At 41.5% G+C, this 12183-nt stretch overlaps 3 protein-coding genes and 1 long non-coding RNA gene across 9 annotated transcripts in view; 3 read left to right on the top strand and 1 right to left on the bottom strand.

The window, feature by feature from the left end:
* DNM3 (dynamin 3) overlaps positions 1-4825 on the top strand; it is a 555606-nt gene extending 550781 nt beyond the window's left edge. For both annotated transcript variants that reach the window (XM_049112291.1, XM_049112288.1), the window contains one exon: positions 4640-4825. In XM_049112291.1, the coding sequence (XP_048968248.1) occupies positions 4640-4676 (37 nt within the window). In that variant the 3' untranslated portion in view covers positions 4677-4825. The remainder of the gene's footprint in view (positions 1-4639) is intronic.
* The window catches only part of LOC112648612 (uncharacterized), a 37012-nt gene that overhangs the window by 21778 nt on the left and 3051 nt on the right, over positions 1-12183 (bottom strand). The window lies entirely within an intron of this gene.
* On the top strand, positions 4989-5245 carry LOC118355324 (NADH dehydrogenase [ubiquinone] 1 beta subcomplex subunit 1-like). Its single transcript, XM_035719340.2, has one exon. The coding sequence runs from the start codon at positions 5017-5019 to the stop codon at positions 5188-5190; it is 174 nt and encodes a 57-aa protein (XP_035575233.1). The 5' UTR covers positions 4989-5016; the 3' UTR covers positions 5191-5245.
* C7H1orf105 (chromosome 7 C1orf105 homolog) overlaps positions 8065-12183 on the top strand; it is a 71660-nt gene continuing 67541 nt past the window's right edge. For 2 of the 5 annotated variants that reach the window (XM_035719339.2, XM_025430322.3), the window contains exon 1: positions 8065-8392. Coding sequence is in view for 4 of the 5 variants with exons in the window: in XM_025430322.3 (XP_025286107.1) it covers positions 8372-8392 (21 nt within the window). In the remaining variant the exon portion in view is untranslated. The remainder of the gene's footprint in view (positions 8393-12183) is intronic. The other 3 variants (XM_049112296.1, XM_049112297.1, XM_025430324.3) reach the window with 3 other exon arrangements.

Genomic DNA, 12183 nt, shown 5'->3' with positions numbered 1-12183 from the left:
GTATAATATATTTGGCTCATATCTATGCATATTGGTAAGACCTGAGATGTCTGAATACTTATAACCCTTTTGATCAAATTGGTCCAGAATTACTGAAATGGGGAATAATAACATTTGGCATTACTGTCATTTAATTGGGGGAGGACAATATTTTTTTTTTTTTTTGGAGGACAATATTTTTTAAAGGGAGCAAATCAGACAAATCAAAGGCAGGAGAGTGGGAGACATTTTATTTCTGATTCAAATTCATTGCTGAACTAGGTTAAAAGGGGCACACGCCTTAGACAGTTGCGGGGGTGCAATGTGACACTTGACAAGAGGCACCATCTTATTTTGCCATTAAAGAGGAAGTGTTCGTGAAAAACCCTGGGAAGCAGAAAGAGGAAGAACACTCTGCCCAAATGTTAGGTCCACAGAAGGCATTTCTTACAGAAACTAATTGAGCTCTTGACTCAATAGTTGGCCTCCATTATTTATTCATTGGGCATCCAGGGGAGAAGCGACCCTTTTAGTTTCCCTAATATTAAGAAAATGGAAGAGTGCTAAACAGTAGCTACACACATCCTTGTCCGCAGGTTCCAGAGCACAGAGTAAGACTCTTTATTACAGAGTTTCGATAATAGGTTCCTTATCAATGTACATAGTCCCAGGTTGAACCACCCATCCAAAATAGGAAGACAAGAAGAGAAAAGATGAATATTGGTTTACTTTCCCTCTGTGTTCAGGATATGTTCATTGGGAAAAGATGAATTGCAAAGATTGCTGTATTAATTCATGCTTTCCTGTTATAATTTCTTTTTCATATCTGTACATCTTCCATGAGTAGAGCCATTAATGCCTTCAAAGGAAGCTTTTTACTAGAAAAGATAGGATGAGAATCATGCTGTACACTTGTGTGGGGTGTGTGAGTGTGTACATGTGTATGTTTTACTGTGTGATTCTTTATTCAGTAGTTCTAATGGAAATTACCAAAACCAAAGGACCTCATTTGGCAAACTACTTATTTGCTAACTATTTGGCAAATTACTATTCGTATTTTTGAAATAGTTTTGGCATCGAAGTAAATATCTTTTCAGTTGTCAAGATTCTTGTTTTTCTGCTGGAATCTTTAAATTTCATATTGAGAAATCTATCTGGTGTTTGGTTAGACAGATCTCATACCCTACTTCCTAGTACTTCAACACACATCTGGCATTGCCACTTTGAAGACCATTTGTTGATATTTTTTCACACTGTGGCAGCCTAATAATTAGAATACATGCAAGAGATGCTGGCTAAAAGAGAGATGCAGTCTTAGAGTTTCCCAAAGTTCATTCCATGAGATTTTAGTAGGTTTTGCATGTACATATACCAAGGGTTTCATAATTAAGCATACTTGGGAAATGATGATTAAAAATTAAATGTTTCTTTACTGGAAGACTTTACAGAAGTTTTAATATCAGATTGCTTTGTGAATCTCTAAAAGAAGATCAGTGTCTACATGTTTCTCAGACTTATTTGACCATCAGTGCTTTGTTCATAAAACATTCTGCAGGTCTAGTATTGTGAGGAAACAATGCTTTGGTGGCTTTAGATAAGAGAGAAAAGGCATTGAGCAGGATTAGTCCATTACAAGACTGTCACTATCACAAAGTCAGGTGATAAAATCAAATATAAGAGCAACAAAAGCTCCCAGGACAATCTTCTTGACCCCCATGCTTTGTCACAGCAATGTACCAGACCCAAGGAGGAAGATCACATAAGAACAGAGGCATGAAAGCAGACATACATGCAATGAGTCTTAGTAAGCCTTGTGGAGGACTCAGATAATTTTCCATACTACCTTTTCTCTCTCACTCCTGAAAAAAAAAAGAGCTCCTTTAAAGGAATTACATTCCTCCATTATATTCTTGTAAATGAATGGATCCAGGTTGATTTAAAATTTAAAGATTGGGGATCCCTGGGTGGTTCAGCGGTTTAGCACCTGCCTTTGGCCCAGGGCGCGATCCTGGAGTCCTGGGATCAAGTCCCACGTCGGGCTCCCGGCATGGAGCCTGCTTCTCCCTCTTCCTGTGTCTCTGCCTCTCTGTCTCTCTCTCTCTCTCTCTCTCTCTCTCTCATGAATAAATAAATAAATCTTTAAAAAGAATAAAATAAAATAAAAATGGGAACATCCCATCTAAAAAAATAAAAAATAAAATAAAATAAAATTTAAAGATTATCAAAGGAAAACTTACCCAAGCTTTCAGGCTCACCTACTGATCTGAGATACTAAGTTATCTAAATGATGGGCAAAGAAAGTAAGCAGAGAATGTTTTGTGAAGTTGTAACAGAAAAGAAAAAAAGTCATAAGACCTCCCCAGGGACCTTGCCAGGGGAATTTCACCATTAGAACAGATTGCAGCATTGAGGTAGATCCAAGAGAATATGGGTAATCCATCATTCTTACTGATAATTGGGTCTTTTATATTTGAATAATGCCCATGTTCCATACACAGTTTTTCCTGCCTCCTTACCTTCCTGTTCTAGCCAAACAATTCTTTGAAGCTATTTTTCAAAATACTCAAGAAGGTGTAACATGAAACTATAACCTTGATTAGGTAGATTTGCCTGTATGGTAAAGAGTAGCAGGCCAAACTTTAAAATTTGTTAACTACTCAGAATTTCAACTCAGTGTTCCAATTCAGCAAGAGTATGATGTACGTTTATAGGCCTTCATGTAAAAAGCCCAAATATTTTCAGCATTTGCCTTGGGCACTTCAGCATTGTGTAAGTAACATAGAAGGTTCTGGAAGAGAAATCGTGAAAATTCAAACCACCAAGATCCATCATAGAACTAACTCTGAACCACTGCATGTGTCATCATCGACATGCTTTTTTGGCAATGAGAGGAAAGTTGGTGCAGGAAAGTGAAGAGGAAAAGAAAGGAGCCGCCTGAGGGAATAAATGTCATTCTGATGTTTGAAGCAAACATTCTAGCTGTCAGGTGAAATATATTCCAAGACATAGAGTTTCTGATCCTGTTTCTGGATTAGAACACCAAAGAGCTCAAACAGGAAAGTGCTTTGGCATATGCTAACAGAATGTCTCTTCAGCAGTGTGGACTTAATGGCTCACCTCCCCACCCTGCTGAGGTAATTAAAGTGTTCTAAAGCCCCTTCAGAACTCAAAAATAGTTTCTGTTTGCTGGGCAGGTGATAAATCTCATTGAGCCTGACAGGAATTTAATTACACTTTCTTCATGAAAACACCAGGGATCCCCATTACCTGGATCTCTAAAGCTAAAGGCTTGCAGAACCCCCCCGCAGTTGAAAGGTTACCAAAAGCAAGTTCTTCATCATTTAAATGGATGAGAGGCCTCCTTAGCATAGCCAGCTTAAATTGGACTGAAGAAAAATTGGTCTCGGACTTCAGGGAAGGTAAGATTTTTTCACCACTGCTCAGAAATAGTGCAGTTTGGCTCCATTAAACATCTCCTAGAAGATGAAAAAGCAGTTTGTTTTTGTTTTTGTTTTTTGTAGACTTCATTGCTCCACTCACTTGAAGTGTTACAAGAGTAAGATGGCAGTGAGTATGTTGTCAGACACCTGGATGAATAGCCAAAAAAGAAGTCCCGCGGGGAGCAGGGTACTGAGCTAACCTCACAGTTCTGTGGCCTGCTGTAGTGTGGAATTCATTACCAATTTGGTTAGAGAGAGGAAATGAAAGTACAGATTTCTGCTGGAAACCAATGGGAAAGTTTCACTTGGCCTGCTGTTTTCCCACTTACAGACAGAGCCGTTTGTTGCAGTGTAGAGTTTACTCCTTAGCAGCGAATCATCCAGAGAGGCTGATGTCCAAATGAAGCACAGCTCTCTCTAGACCCTTATTTCACAACGATAGGCCTGACAAGATGCCAGCCAAGCTAGGGAAATGGAAAAAGGTCTGGCAAACTCAGTCTCCTTCACCCTGCACCCAGTTCTGAATAAATCAGAGCTTTAATTGTACGCAACTCTGAGACAGAAGCCCAGGGTCCCATGGACCAGGACTAGCTTTGTGGTTTCCCTGGGCTTGGAAAGGCTATTGTATCAGAATATTCACTCGGAGCAGATTCTCATTTACAAATCCTTTTCCCCGAGATCAACCCCTGACATTTTCTGCATTATGATTACATTGCTCATCTGATCTCATAACACCTTCTAATTTCCTCACCTTAAAAAAAAAAATCTTACCTGTCAATTTCTATATCAACTTCTTCTCCCTTTGGAGATTTTACATTTACTGAACTCTTTGGAGGTAACAATGTCACAAACTCAGGGCTCAGAAGCAAATACTCAAAGTGATAAAGGCATTTGGCTCTAGTACTATTTCCAGGTCTCCTGAATATGATTGCATGGATTTATCATCCCAGGGTACAAAAGAAGATTCTGGAGTGGGCTCAAATGGCTCACACCTAGCACACTGCTGATAGCCAGGAAAAGTCCTGGGAACTGCTAACTTTGCCATGTGGTTCTCTCATTTCTCCTGCATGTCTGCATGTTTTTTGTCTAATTTGAATTTGACTTTCCTGGGATCATTTTGCATGCTTTTATTTGGATTTGTTTTCTACTTTAAACATTGTTTTCTTCCTCTGCATCTGTGTTTTTCTTTTTGTTATTTTGTTTTGTTTTGTTTTCACCAGGCGACCCCCTCCTGCAGTTCCAGGACGACCATCCTAACATCCATGATTCATCTCCTTTTGTTTCCAACAACATGTCTATCCATGGTATTTAAAAGCCTATCGTTTGCACTACATGTCATATGTACATAAAAACTTTTATTTTTGATCTATGTCTATAATAAAAACAAAGTTTATTCTATATAAAAATGAAGTGTGTTCTGTTTCTTTTTCTAAAGAAGAGACAAATTAAATGGTTTTCAGCTAAAACCAGATATGGTGAAAAATATGTAATTTGATCTTGTAGGAGCTTAATTTGAAAAACATTTAAGTTCTTAAAGCATTGTGATTTAAGATGCTATTTGGTGGTCATTGGAGCTACCCAGGCTGCAGCACTTAAGATGAACGTAATTCAGATGGTTCATGACCACTGGGTACATATACTTGTGCCTATGGGGTTTGTCCTTGGATGTTACCTAGACAGAAAGAATGATGAAAAGCTAACTGCCTTCCGGAATAAGAGTTTGTTGTTTAGAAGGGAATTGAGACCCAATGAAGAAGTCACCTGGAAGTAAAGGCTGTGACTACATTACAGAATGTTCACATTTTAAAAGTTAGGAGAGAAATAAAGCACATTCATTATTATTTTTTTGCACATTCATTATTTTAAAAAAAAGATGCTATTTGGTGGAGAATAATAATCCATCTTCAACTGAAATGTCTGTCCAATAGAAATATGAAAAAAAAGTATGAAAAAATAGAAACAAGTGTTGGGGAGGATGTGGAGAAAAAGGAACCCTCATGCACTGTTGGTAGGAATGCAAGCTGGTACAGCCGCTGTGGAAACCAGTATGGAGGGTCCTCAAAAAGTTAAAAATAGAATTACTGTATGATTCAGTAATTCCATTACTGAGTATCTACCCAAAGAATACAAAAACACTAACTTGAAAAGATATATGCATCCTATGTTTATTGAAGTGCCATTTACAGTAGCCAAATTATGGTAGCAATACAAGTGTCCACTGATGGATGAATGGATAAAGAAGATGCAATACACACAGACACACACAATAGAGTTTTATTCAGCCACAAGAAAAAATGAAATCTTGCCATTTGCAACAACATAGATGGATCTAGAAGATATAATGCCAAGTGAAATATGTCTGTCAGAGGAAAACAGATACCATATGATTTGACTCATGTAGAATTTGAGAAACACAACAAATGGACAAAGAAAAAACAAACCAAGAAACCAACTGTTAACTACAGAGAACACACTGATGGTCACCAGAGGCAAGGTGGGGGAGGGGGATAGGTGAAAATAGGGGATGGCAATGAAGGAGTGCACTTCTGATGAGCACTGAGTAAGGTATAGAATTGTTGAATCACTGTATTGTACATCTGAAACTAATACTGTATGCTGATTATACTGGATTTTTTTTAAAGTGAGAAAAGCAGCACAAATTCTGGATATCTAGAAAAGACACAGAAGACCAAATAATTTCAACCAGCCTCCAGGGATCCCATTAATAATTGTTATCGCACCAAAACATTTATTCCTGTTTTTATTATTTTTCTAAACACTCTTTGTGTTACCACCTTGAGAAGAAACGTTCTTTAATGTGTTAATAAAGCACTGGAAGAATGGAATCTATGTGACTTTGGAGGACCAGAGAACATTTTCTTTTTTTTTTTTTATTTATTTGTGATAGTCACAGAGAGAGAGAGAGAATGAGGCAGAGACACAGGCAGAGGGAGAAGCAGGCTCCATGCACCGGGAGCCCGACGTGGGATTCGATCCCGGGTCTCCAGGATCGCGCCCTGGGCCAAAGGCAGGCACCAAACCGCTGCGCCACCCAGGGATCCCAACATTTTCTACTATAATACTCAAATGGTATCTCCAATACTGAATTTACCTTAAAAAAAAATCCAAACATTTATTCAAATAAAATGTCTATTATTAAGGTAGTATATCTGCCAAATTTGCAATCTCAGATTTTAAAAAAAGATTTGAGATTCAGAATTCTCTCCTCTTCAAAAGTTTACATGATCTTAATTACAATTTTAAAGTATCTCCTATTGGGTGAGATCACTTCTATGTATGGCTCAGTTGACCTTATTAAGATAGAAAGCTACAGGAAAGTAAAAAATTGTTCATGAGAATCGGTGTCTCATGAACCTCCTGTCTGACCTAGGCAAGACCTGGTAAAGATAGGCAAAGCAGAAGATGTGGGCAGCACCCTCCAATTAAAAAAATGGAGATCCTTCACTCACAACACTCTCCCTTTGGACCATAAAAATCTTTTGAAAGGACTACAGTCTCCACTCAAAAATAACAAACTACTTTATTTCTCTGGCATTTCCAATGGCATATGACATCCATTTTTACTTGTCTCCTAGGTCCAGTGACTGTTAGAAGCACTGGTCACTAAGAAAATTCAAAGGCACCAGATCAGGAGATCAACTGGGGCTCAGGTATTCCTGGGGGCGATGGGGTTGATGCAAAATAAGGCACAGCATGCAGTACTCTCTCTTCCCTCCAGCTCCAGCCCAGCCACTTGAGTTTTTGAATAATATTCTTATTGCATAGCATTCTCATCTGATAGCATCCCTCTCCCAACAGAGACAGTGTTCCTGGATTATTTCATACACCTCCCTAAACAAAAGAAGGGGTTGTCAACCAGGTTTTCACCAGTTCATCTTTTTTAGGTGTTTGGGACTTTCCCACCTTGTCTGAAACATGATCTTATTTTCATATACAGTGTTACACAGTTTAGGTGTTTAAAGCTTAAACTGACCTGATGAACAATGAGGAAGGAAAGCCCAAATCGCATAAGAATGACATGATTCCCTGGCAATTTTGCAGGGTCTCAACAAAAGTCCAGGTCCTTCCTCACATTGACAAGGCAAGTTAAAAAAAGGGGTGAATCGGGGTGGGGGCTAGGGGGAGAAGCAGCCCAGAGCAACATGAAACATGCCATGGTTGGTTCCTATTTATTTACTATCCTTCATGTTTCTGTTTCATAATATACCTTTCCCCAACCATCCCTGCCCCCATCTCCACCCTTAATACTTGATAGGGTTGAAAAAATGCTGCATTCTTCAGAGTTGATCATAACTCAGGATCATCACAAGGAACCATTATACCTATAACAAACATACTATTTTTTAAATGTTCTCATGCCATTATTTACGCATCAAACATTTCTTGAAATCATAATAATTATTATGTGCTAACTATGTAATATATGTGTTATATATATTATACATATAACTACATAATAACTATTATGTGGACTGGGAGCACCCAAAGAAGGAACAAGATAAAAGTAGCTTACAAAATAGCAATAAGGGGCTATGATGGGAGAAAATTTGAGTCCTTCTCCCAGGGAGAACTGTTACTGATTTCTGCACTGAAGAAGCCACTTAAATTCTAGAACTCAGATTACCCACCTGACTCAATGCATGCTAACATTCCAGAACATGGTGATTTTGACCTCTGACAATAGAACTCATTTCAGCCAATCAGAAACCAAATATTTCATTTCTAATGGAGTAGTATGATACAAGATTCTAAGTCATATAAGTGCTGGTTGAGGAAAAGACAGTGTAGCTTTGAAGCTGAAGTAGTCTGTGAACTTTGCTTTGGCTTCTAACAGAAAGGCTCTATAATCAGAAAGTACTCTGCAGCACTCTGCCCCTGGAAACAGGGGAGTTCCTCAGCCTCCAACTACAAAAATCCAGGACGTCTGAGAGATGGAAAGAAGAGAACTAAAGGTAGGAAAAAAGTATACCAAACTTCCAATCCTTCCCTTAGGGAGCTTCACTGGTAAATAAACAGGGATCACATACACACAGATGGGAATTTCAACAATTTCCACAAATGTCCTAGAAGCTCAAAGCCAAACCTGTGTTCTTCCTTCACACACATAGACACTGTCAGTGGACTTGGAGCAGGATATACTCGATCCTCAGGATCCCACAGTTTGAAAATAGTTACAGCATCTGTTTCATAGCTCAGCATTAAGTATGATTTTTTAAGAACCCTCCAATGATACTAGAATCTTTAATCCAGCTCTATGAGATTCTCAAGTAAACCTTTGCAACCACAAATCCATCTTAAAAGCATGAACTACACCCACAGGAAGATAAGACTCCTGAAAAAGAAAACAATTTCTATATCCCTTTATAATACTAGAGTCTTATCTGCATACATCAGATGGAGCTTGTGACACTACACTACTCTGTGTCCCCCACTGACAGGACATACCAGCGGCCTCCATGACCACGTACACACCCATTGGTTTTTTTTACTATAATTTCCCATTAAATTGGATTAGACGGCAGGCTGTGCGATGAGCCAAGATGAATCTGCTATTCCCGTATTGCTTTTAATCAAATCAAATGTCACAGTATTTTATATCAGGTCCCGATTTTCAGCCCCAGTTCACATCTTTAGAGAACCTTATAAACAGGGATGAGAAGTAGGCACAGGGGAAACCAAGCCTTAGCCACCTCCTCAGGTCAGGGAGACTGAAGGATCCTCAAGTCAGCAATGGAGAAGTCACTGAAGTGGGTTCTACCTCTCAAAACAGCTGCTAGCGAAGTATGTTTCTGAAGCCTCATCTAACACTGGAAAGACTAGGGTTTGCGGCTCCACTGGGCTGGATCTTTTTCTCCCACTTCTCATCTCCAAGGGAGCATCTTAGAAAGCAGCAGAGAGCAAGTAGGAGCCAAGGAAACAGCTCCTTCTGCCTGCTGCCTTTTTTAAAGACAAAAATACAGCTTGCATACACAAAAGCTGCCCGGGGCCTGAAGATCTGTTTATTTTGCAATTTAAAAAGAGTGGGAGGCCCACAGCGTTCTCACTGAGCAGAGTCCAAGTGTTACTTGGGCTCTGCACAAGGCCACTGGGCCATCCCTGAGTGGGGAGCAGAGAGCCAGCAGCTTGGGAACGCTGAAGCAGCAACCAACCCAGCTCTTTCCCAGGGCCCGAGGGACCATTGTTTCCCTCGACCTCTGCGTTGGCAAAATCAATTTGATCCACTGTCCCAGCAACATGTGCTCAGGGGACTGGAGAGCTAGTCTGTGTAGGGCACAAGACCTCAGGCTGATCCTGGTGTCATTTGAATCCGGGTGCCAATTGGTGCCAGATGGTGGCAGAAAAAGTCCTTTGCCTCTCTAAGCCCCTTCCTCTGGCTCGTTAGCACCTGCATTACCTGATGGGGGCAAAGAGGCACCAACACCCCGGTGTGGCCAGGCCCCTGGCGTGGCCGGGCTCCTGGTGTGGAGCAAATACTGGGCAGCTGGAAAGCAGATGCTTCCTAACTACCTCATCTCCGGGGGACACCCCCCCACCACCACCATTCATCACAGTTCCGTCTCTGGGAAGAAAATGGTGTTTTGGTTTGGTTGGTGATTGCTATTGTTTCTCAAGGTAAACAGACCAACGTTATCACACCTGTGTAGCTGAAAAAGAAGAAAATAGCCCAAAGCGTTAGTGTGGTGGAAGCCAGCTCGCCCCAGCAGGTGTTCAGTTGTTTTGGCTCAGCCTCTCCCCTGCAGCTAAGCTGTCCAGAGCCCTCCCCACGGTCGGAGGAGTGTGCCTCCCCGGGATGGACCATCCACGGGACCGCCAGCAAATGCTGGCTCTCGTCTAAGCTCTGATCACTTTACCCAGAATCAAACTTTCTAGAACCCTACAAAGGGTGCTGCCCCACTGATGGAAGATTGCACAGTTGTCAGGAAGTTTGTTATTATACCAGAGAGTCAGTACATTCATCTCGTTAGCAGGCAGTAGTAACCTATTCGTGATGGCTTCAGGAAGCCTGTACCCTAAGACCACACCTCCTTTAGAGTTGAGGAGGCCTTCCCTCCCCACCCACCGATGTTTGCATTTTCCCTGCCAACTGCCTTGTCTGCCTTCCAAGGCCCCTTAGACTGCTAGGTCACCCTCCTCCCTGGCACTCTGCTCTCCACACAGTTTGGTCCGCGCCTATCCTGTGCTCCTTTCCCACCCTCCCCTGCTTCTAAAACCCTACACTGTGCCCTCTGTAATCTACTGCCCATGATCAGTAAAAATCCGTGTATCTTCCACCTATTATCTGGCTGTGTCCTTCACCTTCTTGCTCTAACACAACCAAAATCTCCTCTCAGGGCACCGTGCCCCCTGAGGTCATCCCCAAAGGTGGCAGCTTGTCTCCACAGCCCTGATACTGCTGAACCTGAGTGGGGTAGGCATCCTGTTTTTCACTTTTACTTTCAGACCATTCTTCCTCCCTCTGCCCTAAAACCCTCAGCTTTAAACCTCATGGCATCAGACTATTGCACATACTACCCCTCAGTGTTGCTTTAACCCACCACCAACCCCTAGTTCACTTTCCCTCATTCCTTGATGATTTTAGCTCCTGTCATTCCCTGTCATTCCCTGTCATTCTCTCCAGGACTATTCCTGTCTCAATTCTTGGGGATTTCACATAGGTGTAAATTATCCTTCCAACATCCCACCCACCCTTCTCTCTTCTTATTTTCTAGGATTTCACTTCTCCAATGATGCTGGCCTCCACTCCACCTCAGCTACTCACTCCCAAAGTTACAACCTTGTCTTTATTCTCTGGTCTTCACATCCTAACCTTCTAACTGTGTGGACCCCTAATACATTGATCTTCTCCCTGTCCCTCACCTCCCTGCTCTTCACCCGTGTTAAGGTTCACTGTCCTTACTCAACTAGAATACAATAGTCGATCATTATAAATCATGCCCATGCATGTATATGTATACTTTTCTCCTTTGTCCTCTCAATTTTTTAAAAGATTTATTTATTTATTTGTTCATGATAGACACACACACACACACAGAGGCAGAGACACAGGCAGAGGGAGAAGCAGGCTCCATGCCAGGAGCCCGACGGGACTCAATCCCGGGACTCCAGGATCATGCCCGGGGCCAAAGGCAGGCACTAAACCATGGAGCCACCCAGGGATCCCCCCTGTCCTCTCAATTTGATAAAACCACCACCCTAAGGATATTCAGCTCTCCATCTCCTCTGCCTTGCACCCTTGTACTTGTACATGGTCTGGAAAACACACAGACACAACCAAACTAATTGGTTTCACTTGAAAGTCACGCTCGCCATGCTCAAGTGAGCCCTTAATCCTACTGAGCAATTACACTAACCATCCCTGGTTCATTCACTGCCCCAGTGTCCTAAGCTATATCCTACCTCCCGCTCTCCTCACTCCCCTATCACTTCCTCTCTTATCCTCTCAGCTGATTCTTTGCCTCCTGATTCTCTAGGAAAATTGAAGCAATCAGAAAAGAACTTCCAAAAATCCCCATCACCTCATCTACCCACTTAGCATCTCTCCTCTCACTGGCGTCTGTATCTATGCACTCTGCCTTCCACGTGTTGCCATAGGTAACTCTCCTGGCCTCTGTCCAGAGCCAGTCCCTCCCCTCATGCACTAGATCCCATCTCCTCTCAAATGCTCAAGACTGTAATTCTCACCCTCCTCACATCAATGACTACTTTCTGTTGTTGCATTTCCATCAGCATAGAAACATATCAT

Source organism: Canis lupus, chromosome 7 (assembly GCF_003254725.2).
Source record: "Canis lupus dingo isolate Sandy chromosome 7, ASM325472v2, whole genome shotgun sequence".
NCBI classification, from domain to species: domain Eukaryota; kingdom Metazoa; phylum Chordata; class Mammalia; order Carnivora; family Canidae; genus Canis; species Canis lupus.
The sequence above is the reverse complement of the archived record's forward strand: the minus strand, read 5'-3'. Positions and strand labels throughout refer to the sequence as shown.

Bases quoted from the DNA above. Each gene is read 5' to 3' on its own strand.
- LOC118355324 (XM_035719340.2), top strand. From the start codon at position 5,017: ATGAACGTAATTCAGATGGTTCATGACCACTGGGTACATATACTTGTG.